The following is a 20,675-nucleotide window of genomic DNA, read 5'->3' as shown; positions in this document are numbered from 1 at the left end:
ATATATCACCGGATTACAAACGACAACAAATTCGGGTCAACCACTACAAGCTGAGAATACAATTTTCATAAGTGTACTGTACATAGCAGAGCCGTACCAAGGATTTTTGTTCGGGAAGGGGGAGGTCCAAAAAAACGTGAAAAAAGTGTTTTTATACATTTTTATTACGTTCCTACGAGTTGGAAAAACATTTCGGGGAGAGGGGGTTCCGAAACCCCTAACTCTTCCCGTGAATACAGCCTAGTTTGATTTACACATTTTTTTTAACGCTTTCCAGGGAATACTTGAAAAAGTCTTAGATATGGAACTCCTCAGCCCCTCCCCCTAGATCAGGTATGGCCTTTCGTGTCAAAATCAAGCATGTTGACCTCCAGACCTGTAAACTGAAGGGAAAGGGGATAATGGCGAATACTGTAATTCCGCCTAAGATCAGTCTGATAAGCCCCTCTCCCACAAAATGGGGTAAATTAATTGTACTTTTTCCAATCTTCGACTCCCCCTCCTCCCTCAATGATCATATAATATATATATACAATTAAGAACGATTTTTAATGTAATCAGTATGCTAATTGGTATTTCCGGGAAAGTATAGGCGTTAGAACTTTTTACGGATGATTATTCCTTTCAGACAAACTGGAATAAATCTACTTAATTTTTTCGTTTTGTTTTATGATCAGAACACCTGATTGGCTCTGCGACTTTGTATATTTGACAGGAATTCTCAGAAAAAAAAAACTCAAATCCAAAATTGAGAAGAAAAAAAATTTCACCTTTGGTTGAATGAATTCTAGTGTTTTGTTCATTCTAAAATGTCACCTAAAACATCCTCCGCATTCAAGCACACAAGATAACACCAGAAAGCTCTGGTCCTTTTCCCAATCAGATGATTGATTGGTGCGTTAAAAGCAAAAGCAACAACAAATATTATATTTCAACTTCTTTAATTTTTTACTTTTAATGGACTTGGTCAGATTAAAAAAATTCGAAACATTAAATAAGAATTTATCGCAAATATATTTCAAAAAAAAATATTAATGTTATGGCATATGCGTCTTTTTGGTCATATGTTGAGGGAGGGGTATTTTGTTAAAATAGCATCTAAAAAGCATATTATATGTTAAAGCTCATTATTATTCCCATAAACTCACTATAAATTCGGCATCGAAAACTGGGACACATTTTGGCATTCAGTAAAAGCTGGTTGAAGAATCACCTACCCCACCACTCATTTCAAATGGGTGTCAATTTCAAAAGGCGGTAAAATAAACACACAAATGCTGTCAAACCTTTACTTAGGCACATATACAATAGAAGAAACAAAAAAAGACGGAAAGTAGAAGCTGCATTTCCAGTTAGAAAAAAATTGAAAGTTGATCAACAAACCAAAAATCTGTTCCAAGCACATCGAAAAAAAAATTTGAACGTGCTAGAATTCTGTTGGCGATCTCCAATCCCAACTCTATCTCTACTAAACTCAAATTTTATACAAGGTTTTCGAAAGTCATCCCCCCCCCAAAAAAAAATAATTGCTAAAGATTCAAAACTAGGAAACCCATATGTGTTTCTGTTGTTAGTAGGTAGTTATTGTTTCGACAGTAGTTTTGTTATTAGCAGTTATACACAGTAACACTAAGTAAAATATTAAGAAACAACAATTGACAATATAAACGAAAATTTTAAAATGAAAATAACTCTTAGGGAATGTACACAAAAATACTTGAATTTGGAAAAACAAACAAATATAGTTCTTCAATTTGAAATTCTTCTGAAACTCTCGAGAAAATCTTCGACTTGGTTAGATAAATGTCATGCTCTTCACATGTCCCCCCAGAAACAGAATTAAATACCCTTGCACGACGGTCGCTGATTTTCACAAGTGCCAAACGTGACGAAAATGTGACGGAACTGTGCCAAGCGTGCCAGGACTGTGCCGCGCGTGGCGGAACTGTACCATGTATGGCTGAACAGTGAGGGTTACATGGCACTTTAAGATGGGCACTAGGTCAAGGAAATTGGACTCCCATTCACCGGCCGTGGCGGTTCTAGGCCTCGGCAGGGGGCAGTTACCCCCCCCCAGTTTTTTTGTGACATCTAACATTAAATTGGTTTTATTTTATATTTTACACTTCTATAGTATATATTGCCGACCTCCCCCAAGATTGTGAGCCCTAAAATCCCTGCTTCTCGCCGGTGCAGTAGCAGCCGACCACTCTTAGATATGACGCTGTAACCTTTAACATAGCTGTTTTTTTTTCCTATACATTATTAGAGTTCTGAACATTTCAACAACTTTTGGGACGGAATAAGGCATATAATATCGCCCGAACTCATTCTTGGTCAGGTTTTAAATAGCTCTTTCCTAAGTTTTCCTACCGTTTCTTTAAAACTATCGGAGTGTAGCCACGCCAGTAAACAACATCCCCGCTGAGAACCGGTCAATTACAATCTCAATATTTCCCGTGAACAAGCCTAGAAATATATAACTCTAAAGCTCTCTTGCAGAAGATAGCAGGAACGATAGGGATTTGTTTTCGCAAATTTCAGAAACCGTTACGTGACGTCACTCTATTCTGGTAAACACGCTTTAGTGAAAGTAAATGCTTGAGCGATGCGGATTTACTACTTGAGGGTGGATGGTTTGTGAACAATGCTATTTTTGAAACCCTTTTCACGCAAAGATAGAATGCATATACATGTTGCCATATTGGAGTGATCCTTTTCACGAAGTTCTTTAATCATTTCACTGATTTTACAATAACTCATTAGGCCTATATTAATTCTTTATTTTATTATTTATTCATTTTAATTTTTTCGTATTTCGTTGAATACAACTCGTTACAATTGCTATTTCCTCACAATGTTTTCGTTACATTACAAAGCTATCGTTATGTTCTTGCATTTGGTTTACTAGCAGCCTATATAGCTCCGATGTAAAAAAAAAAATCAAAATTTTAGGACAATAGGAAAAAACGATTCAGCACCTTGCTTACTGGTCATGAAAGCGAATATTCACCCCAAAAATTTAAAAAATATGCATTTTACATACTCTATCTTTTATATGTTAGTAGACAAGAGTAGACAATTCATACATTATTTTGACAACATGCAGTTTAAGCCTTGCTTATTAATGACATTAATTGAGGGCCCTTGCTTTGGTTCCTGCTGGAGAACTGAAAATATATATACATATATATATATATATATATATATATATATATATATATATATATATATATATATATATATATATATATATATATATATACATTCTTGATAGTCCTGTATAGTCTTTTACTGGGCAAAAAAAAATATATATTATGTTTATTTTATACTTTTTGTTGCGCCGGATCACCTGTTTAAGATCTTTTATTTATACAAGGGAAAGTATACAAGAGAGGGGAATTTGTCTGTTATGTTATTGCATTTCCATGAAGTGCAGATACTGATAAAATTTGGAAGCAATTGAACATCAGGAAATGGTTGAAAAATGGCTCAGAAACTTAACAAATTTATTTTTCAACAAACTGAAAACGATACAATAAAGTTGATGAGAAGAAAACGAGCTAAAAAAGGACTTAAATAAAAAAGGGATTACTTTCCTGCGATTAAGTTTAAGTGGTTCATGTCTGTGACACGTTTTCATAAGCTAATTTCCTTCGCCTTTTTAAAACCTCACTGGTTTTAAAATCCCCTATGGTTAATTTTAAAAGGCACTTTCCCATTATATGGGCCTCTAGGGTTAACGGCTGTAGAGAAGGCAATGATGAATCCCGTTTTTGACATGTTAACCGCTGTAGACTAGGCAATGATAGCGTGGTTTGCATTGCGTATACGATATTAAACTGTGGTTTTTTGGGGTTTAGGGGAGGGGGGAAAGGTACCTAGGTTAGGTTATGTACAAAATATATGGATTTTTTTACCCCCCCCCCCCTAATTTGCAAATATATAACCTAGTGATACTTATGAACTATTGTATTTTTATCCTATTTTATTTCATTAGCGATAACCAAACTTGACTTTTTAGAGAGGCCCATATAATGGAAAAGTACCTTTTAAAGTTAAATTCAACCTTATTGGTTTTCCAGTGTGAAATTTTCAGCCATTAAAAAGAACGAATAGGTTTTTGAATCACAGCCTTTTTTTTAAGTAAGCCCCATTTCTCTGTGGTTTCACTAATCAATTTCAAAGGGTTTTTTTTTCATTTTCGGCAGGGACATAAAATCAATTGCTATTTAAAAAAAAGATGAAGACCAGCATATAATCGATAAAGAATGTAACTTCCGCGCTAATATAAAACAAAATATTATGAAGGTCCACCATTTTATAGAGAAAAGAACAAAAAATGACGGTTGCGTTGGAATAAGCCCAAAACTAGAAAGAAAACATCTGCAGAAGTGAACATTTCCAACAAAAAGGAAGCAGCAATATAACTGATTTGATGGCCTACATTATAACTAGGATTAGAAAGTAACTACAGAGTTATATAAGACTTGAGAAAAACGTGTTATATTAACAACAAGGAAGCTGTAATTTGATATTAAATCTCTAGTATTTCACATATAATTCTACTTGACCTAGAAAAAGTCTAAGAAACCGGATATTACTCATACACAGGAAAAAAGAAAGAGTCACCACAATTAAGTGTAATGTAAAAAAAAACATTCGGAAAAAAAGAAGCGAAAAAAGAGGAAAAATCGAACTTATAAATAGGTCAATAGAGATTATCAATTATTAAAAGTATTCCATTCAGTTTGACAATAACCCAATGCACAACCCCAATGCACAATCATATTTCGCAAGTAAAAAAATTGCATCTTATTCGGAAAATTCAGTCAAGTCTACCAAACAAAATCATTTTTGAGCGCTTGCCCCTTCTATACCAACAAAAATATATGCAATCCAATAAAAATAAAATACAGTAAAAAAGGTGCATAATAACAGAGACTTCATTTAATGATCGAAAATGTTATAAAACAAAGACAGAATCTAAAAGCAAAATAGAGAAAAAAAGAATAAGATACTTGAAAAAAATGAAAAAGGAATAACTTACATTCGGGTCGCATTCCAACTGAAAGACACTTTTTTAATCGGCATTCTTGGCATTTTCTTCTCATATACATATCTATTTCACAAGATGCGCCATATTTACATTGATAGACAGCATTCTTTGTTATACTCCGCCGGAAAAACCCTACAATGGAATAATAATCAATAATCGCCTTAATGGAGTTTCGTATCTCTCACCAGTCATTGTTGCGGCGGTAGCTACAGCCTTAAAAGTTGATATCTAACACTGATTCAGGAATAGTAACCATTAATTTCGATTAATCTTTATACTAAAAGTTTATTGTTAAAATAAATTTATAGCAATTCCAAAAGAGCTGGAAACCCCTCGAAAACGAAATGAAAAGATCACCATTGGAATCAGCATGGTCGAAAACCCCAGTACAAGGGAATTAAGGCCCCCCACCTCGAACAAGGAAAATTACTTAAAGAGGAGGTACTCATGTCCCCTTTTTTCCCGAGAGGGGCATCGTTTGAAAGGAAACCGGTATATCTTGTGCCCTTTTTTCAGTAACAAAAGAGATCTTGCCACAACATAGTTACCTTTTCTGTCATGTTATGCCACCAAACATCAATTTTTACCCAAAAGAATAAAAATACCAGGGAACGCAAATTCTAAAATAGCCCATCTATTTTTCAAGGTCTATTACCCTAGGCAAGTTTTGAGCCATTTTGAAAGACGGGAAAATAGTTTTTTTTTTTTTTTTTTTTCACTGTTACCTTAAATTTGAAATTCGAGATCATTGATGGTTGAAAGCCCTGATCAGGGTTGGCAAAGTTTGAAAACGCCCAACTATGGTTGTTTTTGCTAGATTTAAATGAATTAAACTATCATAGAAACTGACAAACAGATTGTGGTAATTAACCGTAAGTAAAAAAAGAAGATTTCTCAATAACTGTTCGCATTAGAATATATAGTTAGTTGGATTTATTTTCTACTGGTTCTAGCAGGCTATCGAAAGATCGCAGGGAGAAAAAACGCTTTGGAAAAAACTATCTAGCGAACAAAATGTCATTTATTTATTTCCGTCTTTATGAAAATAATTGACCTTTTATGTACAAATTCTCAAAGATACCGGCGACAAAATAACCCTCCGACTCTAGTTATGTGACATATAGTGTATTACGGTACTTAATGCGTTATTATAACATAAAATGCTATTGACTTTCTAAGTTTCATCACCTAAATCAAACGAAGATCTTTTTGTAAGACTTAATTGTGTATGTTTAAAAAACAAAACGAGCAAAAAACTAATAGAAAAGAAACAAAATTTTACTAGCGGAAGTAAACAGTGAAGTTGAAACATAAAGCAAACAAAAATGACTTGTTTCGCAGATTACGAAAGATATTTATATATATACAAAACTACCTTAAATAAAATGACTCGTTATATTTTTAAATATCTTCAGAACTCCAAAAACTAGCGCTTTACTGAAAACACAAAACCGAACTAAAAACCAGGATGTTTTCTTAGGATCAGAAAACTTGATGAGCAGCTTTTAGAAAATGAGAGACTAATTTACAAGTATTTTAATATTTTTTCACGGACAATGATATCAGTAACTTTTAGTGTACAATTATAATTCTCTAAAAAACTAGCAAATTCAGTTTTCAGTAAAGCGCTAGTTTTGTAGATATATTTGCATAATCTGTGATGCAATAATTGTTGTTAGTTTTAAGTTTCCACTTCGGTCTTTACTTCAAGAAGCAAGTCTTTTATTATTAATCCTGACGAAAACCCAGCTTTTTAATATATTTGTTTGACCAATACGAATTAATTTATTTTCAGGGGAAATTTTTTTTAATTCAGCAAAAAATAGGCAATTTACAGAAAAGCACCAAATGTCATAAAATTTCAAAAAGGCGATCTATACTGCCCCCCTCTGTCAGCTTAAGTGCATGTGGAGTGTCATAGCTCTTCAACGTTACTCTGGTTTAATTAATTGTTGGTAACTTTGCAAAAACAACAGTTTACAATAAGGAACTAAAGCATCCCTAGGAAATTAAATAAATTAGTGTTTTTTTTGTGTGGCTTCCTTTCTTGTTTCAGATTTGGGTAACACCCCAAGACTACATACAGGCACACTTCCACACAAGAGAGAAGGGGAAGTGGCTGGTAGACCACCCCCCCCTCTCCCCCCCCCCCCCAAAAAAAAATAGTGGGGAGTATCTGCCTGAAAATTTTACATTTAAGTTTTCCCCACTCCCCTGTGAAAATCACTTGGTCAACCTCCGGTCAAGATTAATATCTGTAGGAACCTGTGTACACGGATATTGAAGGGCAATTTCACAATCAAAATTTGCTTTTTAATAGACTGATGCATCATTTTAAATCATTCTAGAATGATTAACATTGTTTTTTTCCTGTTATTTTTCCAAAGTAGCCAGGGCTCATGAAAAGGTAGAAAATCAAATTTAGCCGAGGGGTTACTCACTTGCCACCACCTGGTACATTGGTACGCCACGTGTATCGCATAGTTCCACCACGGGTGGCACAGTTCTGCCACACTGTGTACAATTTCACCACGCTTGACACAGTTCCGTCAAACTTGGAACACTTTCGCCACGCTCGGCGCGCGTCACCTAATGTACACGAGTTAGAGGAACCCACGAACTAAGCCATCTAAAGAAGTTACGCCCTCCCTCTCTTGAGATAAATTCAGCATCCTCTGTGGAAGTTTAAGCTCATGATAAATGGTCAAATATCCAAAATCTATCCCTCTAGGGAGGCTAGAGCTATCTCCAGCCTTGGTCCATTACGCGGATATGGACTAATGCTTAATTTTGATAAAAAAAAAACTATGTAATCTGTTATAAACGTGTTACTTATAATCTGTTGTGAATATGTTACGAAAAACTACCTTGCAATTAAATTTTTTCACAAACCTTAGACAAGCATAAAAAAAAAGAAATCTAATAATCCCAGTGGGAATATAAGTAAAAGACCATGATCAGTAACTAGGTCATGTTTTCTTGATTCCCTGGAGTTTTTTTTTTTTTTGTTGTAAAGTAAGGAATTAGCCTGAAAATATATTATCTCTTTTTGCATTTCTAATAAAGAATTACTGCATTTGTTTCTGGTTTAAGGCATTTGACATCAACAATATTTGTATTAAACCACGTCAATTAAATAAAAAAGAAAACCGCAGAAGTACCATGGCACAATAGAGTCAAGCTAAAGCTCTAATAAATCCACTAAAGAAAAAAATAAAAATATTATAAGGCAGTTATGAATAAAGGAATTGGTTTCGTGGCAGCTAACAATTCAGATAGGTGGGCTGGGGGCAAGCCCGTGTTTTTTTGTTTTTTTGGGGGGGGGATTACAAAAAATATAAACACAACAAAGATTTGTTTATATTCATTTTTATTACTTTTTAGAACCAGACAAGAATTAGGGAGGGGGGACAACTAGGTAACCCACCTAAATAGGACCATGGTCGGACGACAGGTTATTAATTATGAAAAAAGCAAAATTATACAGAAAGATATAGAAAATCGTAAAAATATCAATATGTCTGAATATTAATGGGCCTGACCTCCTCCCTCCTGCATGAACAACATACAACCATTAGAGCTGGTACATCTGCAGGAATGTTTTTCTAGGATAGGGAGGGGGCTTAAAAAAAAGAGCCAAAAACATACGAATTATACGGAACTATATTTTCATGGGGCCCGGATCTGAAGGCATCCCTTTCCTGCTTGTATGCTTGGATGAGGATTTTAGATTTTTTAGAAAAGAATTTATTCTAGAAATGCACCATATTTAAATATGTCAACCAGATTCGACTGAATTTCAGTTACCAGGGTCTACGCTTTTAATTGAGAAAGCTTATCTTGTAAAAGGACAAAACCAACTATGAGAATAATTCAAGATATAATTTCAATTTACGTGGCATAAACTTAAGTTTATGTCCCTTCAAAAAATTGGTTGGTATTCCAAGGGAACATATAAGTTTTCTTTTTTAGTTCGCTTTTTAGGCACATCAACAGAGGGACTGAACCCCCTGCCACCAAGGCATAAAAGCAAAATTTCCGTTCGTGTGGATAGAAAATTTTATAAGCTATTCGGGCGCAAGTTTATCTCTCAATATACCAAATGTTTCACAAATTAAAATGTGTTTCTTTTTCTCACATATTTGATATCAAGAAATTATTATGTAGTTCCACAAAACTTTGGACTCAAATCCCCTAGTATAACGCCAAATTCGTGAAACATCACTATCCTTATCATATGAAAAACGAAAGAAATCTATCAAAATAGTAAAAGACGTTTCCCACAGATTTTCAAGACAGTGAACCAAACTAAGTTCAGAATCTGGTCATTTACGCCACGCGTAAATCGCCATCGTCAGTAGAAGATGCAGACGGAAAATCATACTGACCTTTACAGCCTTCGCATGTTAGGGCGTTATAGTGGTATCCTGAAGCTCTATCACCACACACCAAGCAGAGTTCATCTTGCTGCCTTGCTTGGGGGCCTTTCTTCTTCTTGTCGAAGCTGTCTAGTTGAGTCGAATATCCATTTACGCTGCCTGGCGATAAATCCTCCCGTCCTACAGAAACAGTAAAAAGAATCTTATAAAAACTAATGAAACATGCTAAATAGGCTATGTACAGACATCCAAATCAAGCACGGGAATTTCAAAGCAATAAACGAGAATACACCACCGTTTTTTGGAGGGACAGCATAAAAGTAAAAAGGCTTAAAAGTATCCAAACTAAGAAATGAGATAAACTGCAAATATCTAAATATTTCACGAAATGCAGGCTCAAAAGGCCTATGTGTACCTGTGTTAAGATGAACCACATACAAAACTGAAAACAACACAAATTGAATTCCCCGAAAAACTACTGTGTCCCTTTAAGAACAATTTAATATAGAGGTCCTTGTCTCTATTCCGTCTTTACATTCCGTTAGGTCCTATAACACGATTATGCACAGATTGCACAGACATTCCTCTATTGGAAAGGGCAAGTTGAATTTTGCTTACTTTTTTAAGAATTTTGTTCTTCTTAATTAAAACGATAAAATCGTTTCTTTAATAAACAATTTTATATTCTGCACATTTATTCTATTAAAGTGGCTTCAATAAAAGAATTACTTATATAAGGAGAAATGAGTGCTCAGAAAGGACTTAAGAAGCTGATTTCCCCCTTTGGAAGCCATAAAAATATTTATTTTTTTTGAAAACTTCCATAGGCTAAAATATAACGTTACGACCCAATTGCCCTTTAAACTAACACGTTTCATAGGGCGTGATTGTTGTGTAAAAAAGAAAACAAAAACAACAAATAAATGACGAGGTTTTTCTGCATATCACGCGAATTTTGCTTAGAAATTAAATAGTTTTCCTTGAAGGGGGGGGGATACAGCTATCTTATTTTTGGACGTTCTCATTGATTACAGAACGGTAATGTTAGTAGGATGCAAAGGATAAATCCATAAGGTTCGAAAAGGATTCAGCTCACAGAGTGTGGTATGAAAAATACACGAAATTGCAGCATATTTCAACGTAATATGGGGGATAATGGGAGGGGTTTGGGGTTGACCTCGAAAGAGGTGCTCAGAGAAGCTTTTTTGTGTAGCTACGTCTATCAGTATTTCTATCTAAGTGGAATGTGAAAATATAGAATGCATGCGTCTTCCAGCAATAATTGCAATACTGGAAGACGGGGGCAAGGATGTTCAACAAATGGGTTTCCTACGAACAGTACCCAGCAAAACTTCTTTGTTTGCCACGCTTTATCAGTAGTAAACAAAATGACATGTCATAAGATATAATGGGCACAGAAATCACAATAGTTGATTGAACACGACCCAAATAAAGTACAAATCCCAACTTCCATATCTGTAAAGTAGATGGGGATGCGGTATCCCCCAAGTAAATGTTACGAGAGCAACCTCCAGAGGCAAAATTTCATAAAAGTATCAAACTGAAAAAAAAGAAGCGAATGTTGGGTCAAAAGCACGGCCTTTGTTCGATATAAAAATTTCTTCAATATCGGTTTCTAGATCCTTTTTGAAATTTCAAGCCTGTAACAACAGCAGCATTGTCAACGATTTGAAGTAAACTGTACCGGTTTTCCAACAAAGATTGTACCGCAAAAGGATAATTTGTACCATCTGAAGAGTAGGTTAAAAACTTGCCATAACAAGAAGAAAATTTCTGATGAACTTGAACAGATATTCGAGTAAGAATGGAGCAAGTAAACCAAAATGTATAGGAAAATTTGTATTGTACCAAAAAATTTATAAATGTGCCGCATTGTAGCAAGACCTCTGAATCGTACCAAAAACGGCACAACTGTACCGCGTAGGCAACGCTGAGCATGGAGATTAAGCAAAAATCCCATCCGGTGCATTTCGAAATAACCTCGTTTAAATGACGTGAATCAGCAAAGGGTTCCTTTGTTCAGTAATTGCGTAGGGTATTTCCCAAGTTTACCACTAACCTACAAAACAAGTACTCCTCAAGGATAAAACTGACATACATAAGCGTTTCATCAGGGATGTCCATAGGAGCTTGTTTCGTGGGAAGGGAGCATAGTTAAGACAAGTCACCATAGGTGATTTATACTGAAGTTGTAAGAAAAATCTCAGGGTTTCGGTGGGCTCTGGTCCAAAGACGGTTTCCTTAGGTGCCTGGTTCATGTAGCTGACAATGGGGTCGTATCAGGGGCGAAAATAGGAGAGTTTAGGGCACTTACGTACTATACCGGCCACATTGTTCTTGACCTATTTTAATTAAAGTTTAATATACAGAGTTGGTTAGGTATTTAATATAATGCGTTGTGGGTGGCCTGCTTTCCATAATTCTATGTTGTAGTTTCCATAATTTTTTTTTACTAAGGTACTATATTTTCATCATACTTTGATACATTTCATTAAGATTAACCTAACTTCACTTCTTGAAAGTGGTCACTATAATAAGTAAGTAGTGAATTTAGTTGAATTCGTCCTAAAAATTACATTTTTCGGTTTTTTTTGCCTTTCCACCCACCCCCGAGATAAATCAGTACCTCCGAAATAAATCTGCATGCCTAACCTCTGCTGCAGTTGATAAGCGTCCAGGTAAGTAATTTCGGTACTCGTATGTTATACCTACTCTTTTATATATGTCAAACTGGAGACAGGACGAAAAACCCGTTTTTACGGGATGATTCAAGGGTACTCCTTCGATATACCCACTCTTTTATATATGTCAAACTGGAGACAGGACGAAAAACCCGGTTTTAGGGGATGATTCAAGACAGTGCCATAGAGAAATACAATGTATAGCGTGGTTTTAATTGCGTATACGATATTTAAATTGTTGTTTTTTGGGGGGGAAGGTACCCAGGTTATGTTAGGCTACGTATTTACTATATGCTTTGCTTTGCCCCCCCCAATGTGCAACTATATAGCCCAGATTTCTTTCCAAACTATTATATATTCATCCCATTTTATTAGCATTAACCAAACTAGCAGTATATAAAAGAGTAGGTATAAGATAGGAGTACCGTAATTTCTCACCGAATATAATACAAAATATGCAGTAAATACAGCAGAAGAAAACAATGATTTGGAAGTGAGATTCAGGGTGAGGGGGCAAAGATAGGAAGAGGTAAAATATTAAAGTCGCTATTCTGGGAAGAAGAATTCCAAAACGATCAAGAAAATATTCCTCTCAATTCGAAAGCTTCATCATTTTCTAATTATCTTGTTTTGTTTGAAACTATTTTAATATTTCAATTTTAAGGGTATACTTGAGAAGGTTGAGCTAAATTTGGACCAGCTCTACTCAGCATCAGAGTAGAGGCCCACAATATCTAGAACTTAGGTTCCAAACCAATTTTGGGCCATACCTTACCTAGGCATTTGTAAAATCCTGATGCCCCCTCGTGATATTTGAACTTTGTTATACAAAATTTTACGCGTATTCACCTGAAAGGAGCTTGAAAGGCCATTAGCTTGGTATCTTTTTTTTATTTGTCCTCTAGGCATATTTTAAACTAATGAAAAATATTGTCTAAATACACATTTTATACAATGTTTAACGTCTTTGAAATGCTATCATGTATCTTTTTTTCTCGTATGATATATACTACTCATGCATTTGAATGCGATAATACTATCATGCATTTGAATACGATGCCATTCACAAGAATTTTTTTTCTCCGAAATTAAGGCTCTGAAGTAGTCAGTCAAAGGATGCGAATCCTGCCAATGACCCACCAAAATATTACCAAGCCCCACCGGTGGGGTCTGCACCCTACGTTGGAAATCATGGATCTAGACACACATACACGGAATGCGGAATTATTTTCCACTATCCACTCCCAAAAACCTAACATCTGTATCTTTCTAGCTTTTGATGAAATTTCAGAATAGCAAAATTATATATATTATATATATATATATATATATATATATATATATATATATATATATATATATATATATATATATATATATATATATATATATATATATATATATATATATATATATATATATATATATATATATATATATATATATATATATATATATATATATATATATATATATATATATATATATATATATATATATATTTGGAACTGGAGAAATAGATACAGAATTATCATTAGGTTTTCGAAGTCAGTTCCCTTATTGTCTTCTGCAAATCAGTTTTCTGCTGAACGTAGAAACTACGTTAAATATTCTAGTATGTGCGTATTAGATTTTGGCTGCGGAAAAGCGACGAAATCTGTTTTTTCCTCAGTAGATACCAACTTGTATCTCAGAAACTATAGTAGATGTGGAGATAAGGAGTTCCATAACTCAAAACTGAATTTTGTGTAGATACTAGATTTAGAGAAGGACAGCTGCTTTGTTGACATAATTTTGCTAAATTTACACTTGAAAGATTACCACATACAAATTGCCACCTGTTACCAAAGATGCTTTCGCATCCTGCCTAAGGTGTATTTGATATAGCACGTCTCTATTATAAAGCGTATATCAGACAAAACATGTTAGCGAAAAAACAGTACAAGAATAACGGTGCATTCTACCCTTATTCTCTAATGCGGTTTCCTTTTAAGAAAACAGGAATTTTAAATTATGCTTGTCCAATACAGACATGTGCATACAAAGGGAAGTATACTTCATGGCTGTTTCATTTCTTATACACATACCACTGTGAAATAGAAATATACTTATATGTTTTTCACAGGGCCGTATCCAGATTTTTTTTTTTTTGGGGTGGGGTGGGGGGGGGGGTCCCCACAAAGCTTTATTTCGGGTGTACACAAAGAAACCCTAAAAAAACACATACAAAATTTTGTATATCCATTTTTGTTACGTTTTTCGAGTCAGACAAACATTTCGGGGGGGGGGGAGGTCATACCCCTTAACTCCCCTGGATAAGGCCTTGGTTGTCCATTTGCATACTTTTCATTTTAAATATTTTCGGTACTTTTCAATTAGCTGGTACCCACGCGAGAAGTCAAGTTTGGTTAACAATAATGAAATAAAACAAAATATGATGAAAATAATAGTTTAGAAACAAATTTGGGCAATATATTTGCACATTAAGGGTGTGGGGGGTAAAGTATAGCATATATTAAATACGTAACCTAACCTAAACCGGTACTTGTGCATTACACGGTACCCACGAAAGAAGTCAAGTTTGGTTAATGCAAATGAAATATAATAAAATAGGGTACTGGGGCACTATATGGGCCTTTACAAGGAAACCAGTCAGGAAAAACCCGTTTTTGACGGGTTAATTCAAGACACCGCTATAGAGTAATGCAATGCATAGCGTAGTTTTCATTGCGTATACGATATTTAAACTGTTGTTTTTTGGGGTTTAGGGGGGCGGGGGAAGGTACCTAGGTTAGGTTGCGTATTTAATATATGCTATGCTTTACCCCCACCCTAATGTGCAAATATATAGCCCAAATTTGTTTATAAACTATTATACATTCATCCTATTTTATTTTATTACATTAGCATTAACCCAACTTGACTTTTAGAAAGGCCCATATAATGCCCAAGTACCTAAAATAGGATGAATATATAATAGTTTAGAAACAAAATTGAGCTATATATTTGCACATTAGGGGGGGGTAAAGCATACAATATATAAAATACCTATCCTAACCTAACCTAGGTACCTTCCCCCCCCCTAAATCACCAAAAAACAACAGTTTAAATATTGTAAACGCAATTAGCAATCACCCTTTGCCATCAATTTATCTCTTGCAAATACCCGTTTGACGGGTTTCCATTAGTAGTTCCTTGTACAGTATATAGCGGTGGGTACCATAAAATGCACAAGTACCCCTAAACCCAACCAAATCTTACCTAGGTACCTTTTCCCCCCTATACCCCAAAAAACAATAGTTTAAATATTGTAAAGGAAATGACAAACCAAGGTTTGCGATCCAATTCTCTATTGACAGATACCCGTTTGACTACTTTCCTTTAGCATCTTCCCTATACAATATATCGCGTGGGTACCAGCTAATTGAAAAGTACCTATTTTTAATTTGCATATTTCCTCCGAGAAACGTTCAAATTGAGCATAAGTGTGAGTACAGCCTGCAAATGAAGAAAACATTCTACTACTACTGCTACTAACAACTCACCGCAGCACAAAGCCGCCTGGGGCCAGAATGAAGAACAATCTTAGGAAATAAGCTTAAATATTATTAAAAAGACTGTACAAAGAGCGAAAATACTTGTTCTCATGTAGTAGGTAATTTTGGAGTTCTTAATGAGTAAAAAATAAATCACAATCTTTTTGTCTAAGCTATGAATACTGATGCATTATGCACCAATCAGGTACGTACGCAGATGACGAAGGGGTTGTCCGAGGACTCTTCTCCTCAAATCATTATAGGCTTTCTCCTTAATTCCGCACATTCTCCCCTTACGTTTTTTTTTTCAAAGTTGTACCTTCCTCCTGGAAAAAGCTGTGCATCTACCTGGTCCAAAAACAACATTCACAAAAGATTTCAGAAAAGAAATACGTTTCTCAACTAAAATATCTTTCAAGTAGTACTTGCCTTTACTCAAAATGGTTCTCAAAGCAACTCCAACTAGAAGATGGCATAATTTGGGAAAACTTTATATAGGAAAATTGGGGAAACCCAATATCAAATTGATATTGTGGTCTCAAGAATTTGAACCTCTGCTAAAACTTCTTTCGAATGGGAATGCTGACTATAGCCCTACTGATGGTCTGAGGTAAGATTACCTGAGCTAGAACAAGCTGAAGACCGTCTTCCGGTATGCGACACTACCGGACTAGCAGATTGAGTTGGACTGGTTTGAGCTATTCCTCCCATTCCGAAATCCCAAAAGTCTAAATCCATAGTGGAAATTTCTGCCGTTGCCTGTATCGGTTCACTATGACCAGTACTATATGCTGATGCATCATAAGCGATTGTAACACTCAGGTTGGGTCCAATCATGTTATTATTTTCACAACTATTGAATGGCTTATAGTCTTGGCTCATATAATAGGGATCGCTATAACTTCCATCCCCCATAGAAACACTGAAAGCATCCCCCGCTGAAGGGTTGGGCTCATATATTTCTAACTTCATCCGAATTTCACTTTGTTTATCAAAAGTTCACATCAAACTGACTCCTTTCTCGAGTAGGGTGGCGCCAGTTCAGGAGCGGGTAATGGGTGCGGCTTAATTTTAGCGAACCAATAAAAGTAAAACTTTCAATGTCATATTTGCATGTTGATATTTTTTAGATGAAAATATGTAACATTTTTTTTTTTATAATAAATAGATCATAAGTCGTTGACAGTAAAAAAAAAAGAAAAAATTCAGTTCATTGTTATCTTTATTGGAGTTCAAAAAGTGGGTCATGAACATAAACCGGACGAGGAACTATGGACAACGACCTAAAATAAGATTACAATTTCTTTTGATTTACAGGTTCCCATTGGGGTATTAAAACTCGTATCTTGGAACTTGGACAACAGAGGGGTTTAAAAATACAATTAAAAATTGTAATAAGATTACAATTTCTTTTGATTTACAGGTTCCCATTGGGGTATTAAAACTCGTATCTTGGAACTTGGACAACAGAGGGGTTTCCCAAATAACGTTTTAGTTGTTCGTTTCTTTTTTTTGCTTACGATTGTTTTAGTTTGATATTTACTTCAGTTACTGTTATCTTAGTATACCTTCTCTACACTTTGAGTTATCGGTTATAGGGAAAAATGTTACTAAAGCATTAATATTTTTTCAAGATTCACGGAGTACCAAAAATCCATTAAATTTAGGTTATTTTTGACAACATCATTCTTGCAATTTATCTTTACGGCAACGTTAACAGTCCATATCTAAACCAGGACTGTATCCGGCATTTTTGTTCAGGGGGGGGGTAGGTACTAAAATAATTTTTGGTTGAGAGGCTACCAAAAGATATTTTCTCAGGGGGGAGGTAAAAGATTTTATTTTTCCTGCGTTTTACGATCAATTTATGGTTCTGAGAATTTTTTTCGAAGGGGGAATTCAAGACCGGTAGCCCTCCCTGGATACGACCCTTATAAGCGCTAAGTTATTTTAAAATAATGGTTTCCGAAAAGTTATTTACAAAACTTCTCTAATGTAGGGAAGCTCGTGAAATTTTCTTACTTTTGAATTAATTTTTTTCAATTCTTAGGATTAGATAGAAAAAAGGGAGATTTCTTTTTTCAGTTGTAACTATAATTGTATCGTTTCAATAGAAGCAAATTTCTAAATTTGTTGGTAACTGCAAATTATTCCAAACGACTTGTTACAATTGATTATTTCTGCTGTCATTGTTTGGCTATGATCCCCTGACGTGCACGAAGGATGGGAATGAGCCCTCTTTATGCACATGAGGTAGCATCGGGAGGGTAGAAGGTAGAGTCAGAGGTTTAGAAGGTAGGGCGTAACGTTACGAGCTCAAAATTGCATACAACAGCAATGACTAATGGTGGATAGGCACGTATTCCTGTCGAACTTTAAAATTTTCATTTCAATTTTAAATTCTTTATTGCCTCGCTTCCATGTGTACAGGGATCAATACATATTATAACCAGAACTGCTGATACATACACTGTGCCCGTCTGCTTACCGTCATATTTTACAAAGAGTGCCCACATAATTTTTTTTTTTGGGGGGGGATTACACTTTGTGAGCCTACCAAAGTTATTCTGATGGGAGGGGGGATTACTTCTGAAAAGGCTTTTTATTCAGGAAAACGTCCGGTTTCGTCTGAATGCTGAAAAACTTTAAAGGTTCTGTACTTATGTATTATACCGCCAACACTCAAGTGCTTCATTTAAGTAGAACCTGTTTCATTCGTTAGTTTTTTTTTCAGCTTAGCGTAAGACAAGACAAAAACAAGTGACAGAACAGATGGAAAATATATAATTTGGGCTATATATTTGAGCATTAGCGTGGGTGGGGGTAAAGTATTTGGACAGTGGGAAGTTAGAAAACAATTCTCAATTCATAATATACAGAACCCTAAAAAAAAATTTATGCAGGCCCCCTATACTTTACCCCCGCCCCCCTAATGTGCAAATATATAGCTCAAATTTGTTTATAAAGTATTATATTCTCATGATATTTTGTGATACTTCATTAGGATTGAGCGTCAGAGAAACAGGTACTACTTAAATGAAGCACTTGAGTGTTGGAGATATAATAAACAAGTACCACTTTAAATTTGATATTAGGCAATCCAGCGAGGGAAGGGGCAAAAGCCCACTAATTCTCTACTTTAGGCACATTTGCATTTTAACCATTGCTGTCCCTTTCAGTAAGTACAAAGATTCAAAGGTTTGGAACATAAAGTCGAGTTTGTTTCGAGGGGTGAGACAGGGAATGAAGACCGTTCAAACTCGTGTACTCATAGGGTAGACCTTGGGCCCAAATGATCCTCCCCAAAGGTCATGATTAATTTTCTAGTTGGATATGAATCGTATTCCTTGTTGTTGTTGTTTTGCTGTTGTTTCTTTTTTTTTAATTAATCAGCAAGTATATATTTTCATATATCCAAGAAGTACATTATTAGCCCTTTTCCGAAGAGATTGGAAACTCGTGTGGGATTCCCAACTATATGCAATTTGTAAGCCTCGGCATGTACAAAATATGGGGACGGGGGTCAAAACACATGTAAGTCGTTTGGTTTTACTTTTTTGACATATTTTCCACCTCTCCCTACCAAACAAACGACTAGGTACTCGGCTACTTGCCTAGTTCCAACACTACCATTTTCGGCATTTTCAACTCATTTCAAAGGAATTTCAAAGGAATTTATTCCGAAGACAGAAGGGGGGGAAGGTATATAAGAAAATGTCAGAAAAAATTGAAAAAAACTTGACACTTAGAGGGAGCGAAACTGGAAGAACTACCTACGTCAGCTTTTGGATTTCTCAGCATAAGTAATTCAAGATTTGTCATACACTAAAAATAATTTTAACTATTTTATTAAATTATATAAAATAATTATAAAATTAATACATAATTATTACTATATTCTAGATAAATCTAAGTTATAAATGCGGAAGGATTTTGGCATTCAGAAATACAAGAAATAAGCTAAAGGGCTTTCTTAGCCTTGAAAAACTTTGGCACTGACATTAAATAGCCATCGCTGAGTTTGGACTCATGATTAAGCGAAAAATTGGTTTGGATTTGAGCCCAAAACATTGTTAAGCATGGCGAATTAAAGAAAAAAAAACCTAAAAAAGGAACACGAAGAAAACAAACATGAACTGGTCAAATTTCATTCGTTAACCCAAGGAGTAGGGCATTATCCTTATAGAAATTTTAGACTACTATTTCGCTTTCATTAAATTTAAATAAGGGAAGTTCTTCTCGTAATAACCCTACTCATTTGAGATATATTGTTAAAACTTTGATGTAACATATTAGGCAATAAGAGGATTTCAAGGAAGAGTCAGTGTCCCCACTGATAAAAAATGGGCATAATGTTTTCGATCAACCATAAAATGGTTACATATAATGAATATGTAAGTTTAATGGCCGTAGGTTCATATCAGGAAACGTTGCATCCACCCCCGCCCTCCCTTAAAAATACAGTTTCCGAATGATTCGCCCCCTTCACTCCCAGGACGTATAAATTCCTCAGCAGGTGTCCGGTTTAAACGGTGGAGAGCCATTAAGATTTAAAAAAACTTTCTAGCACTGAGATCTTGAGAAAAAAGTGTCAATTGTCACTATCGTGTAGCTACTAAAGATGTTCCCACGTTGTCCTAAAATTCTAATTTTATAAAAAAAATTTTTGGGTAATTCTTATTTAAATTATCAAACAAAACTTTGTTTTATTATTATTAACCCTCCCCCCCCCCAGAAAACAATTCCTGCACAAGTGAATGTCCTCAGTAGTGGTTAATGAATTTTTAGAATTAACTAATGTGACCAAGAAGAAAAATTGACAACCAAAAGATAAAAAATTCATCTTTCCTTAAGAGAAGTGTCTTTCTTATCTTTTTTTTATAATAAGAACAATATTTTTGTTATAATTAATATCCAATTTTGTTATAATATAAATGCTTTACAACTGCTGATTGTAGTAAAAAAAATGAGGGACTCATCCAAACTAATCCACCACTGG

At 35.0% G+C, this 20,675-nt stretch overlaps 1 protein-coding gene across 9 annotated transcripts in view; it reads right to left on the bottom strand.

Annotated features, from left to right (window-relative positions):
- EcR (Ecdysone receptor) overlaps window positions 1-20,675 on the bottom strand; it is a 257,170-nt gene that overhangs the window by 26,766 nt on the left and 209,729 nt on the right. For 8 of the 9 annotated variants that reach the window (XM_089090631.1, XM_089090630.1, XM_089090636.1 and 5 more), the window contains 2 exons: window positions 9,448-9,618; window positions 5,051-5,191 (listed from right to left, as the gene is read on the bottom strand). In XM_089090631.1, the coding sequence (XP_088946757.1) occupies window positions 5,051-5,191; window positions 9,448-9,618 (312 nt within the window). Of the gene's footprint in view, window positions 1-5,050; window positions 5,192-9,447; window positions 9,619-16,296; window positions 16,660-20,675 lie in introns of those variants that run through there. The other variant, XM_089090639.1, reaches the window with a different exon arrangement.

Source organism: Artemia sp. Qi Xiang Cuo, chromosome 6 (assembly GCF_049724085.1).
Source record: "Artemia sp. Qi Xiang Cuo chromosome 6, ASM4972408v1, whole genome shotgun sequence".
NCBI lineage: Eukaryota > Metazoa > Arthropoda > Branchiopoda > Anostraca > Artemiidae > Artemia > Artemia sp. Qi Xiang Cuo.
This window is presented reverse-complemented; position numbering and strand designations above follow the sequence as displayed.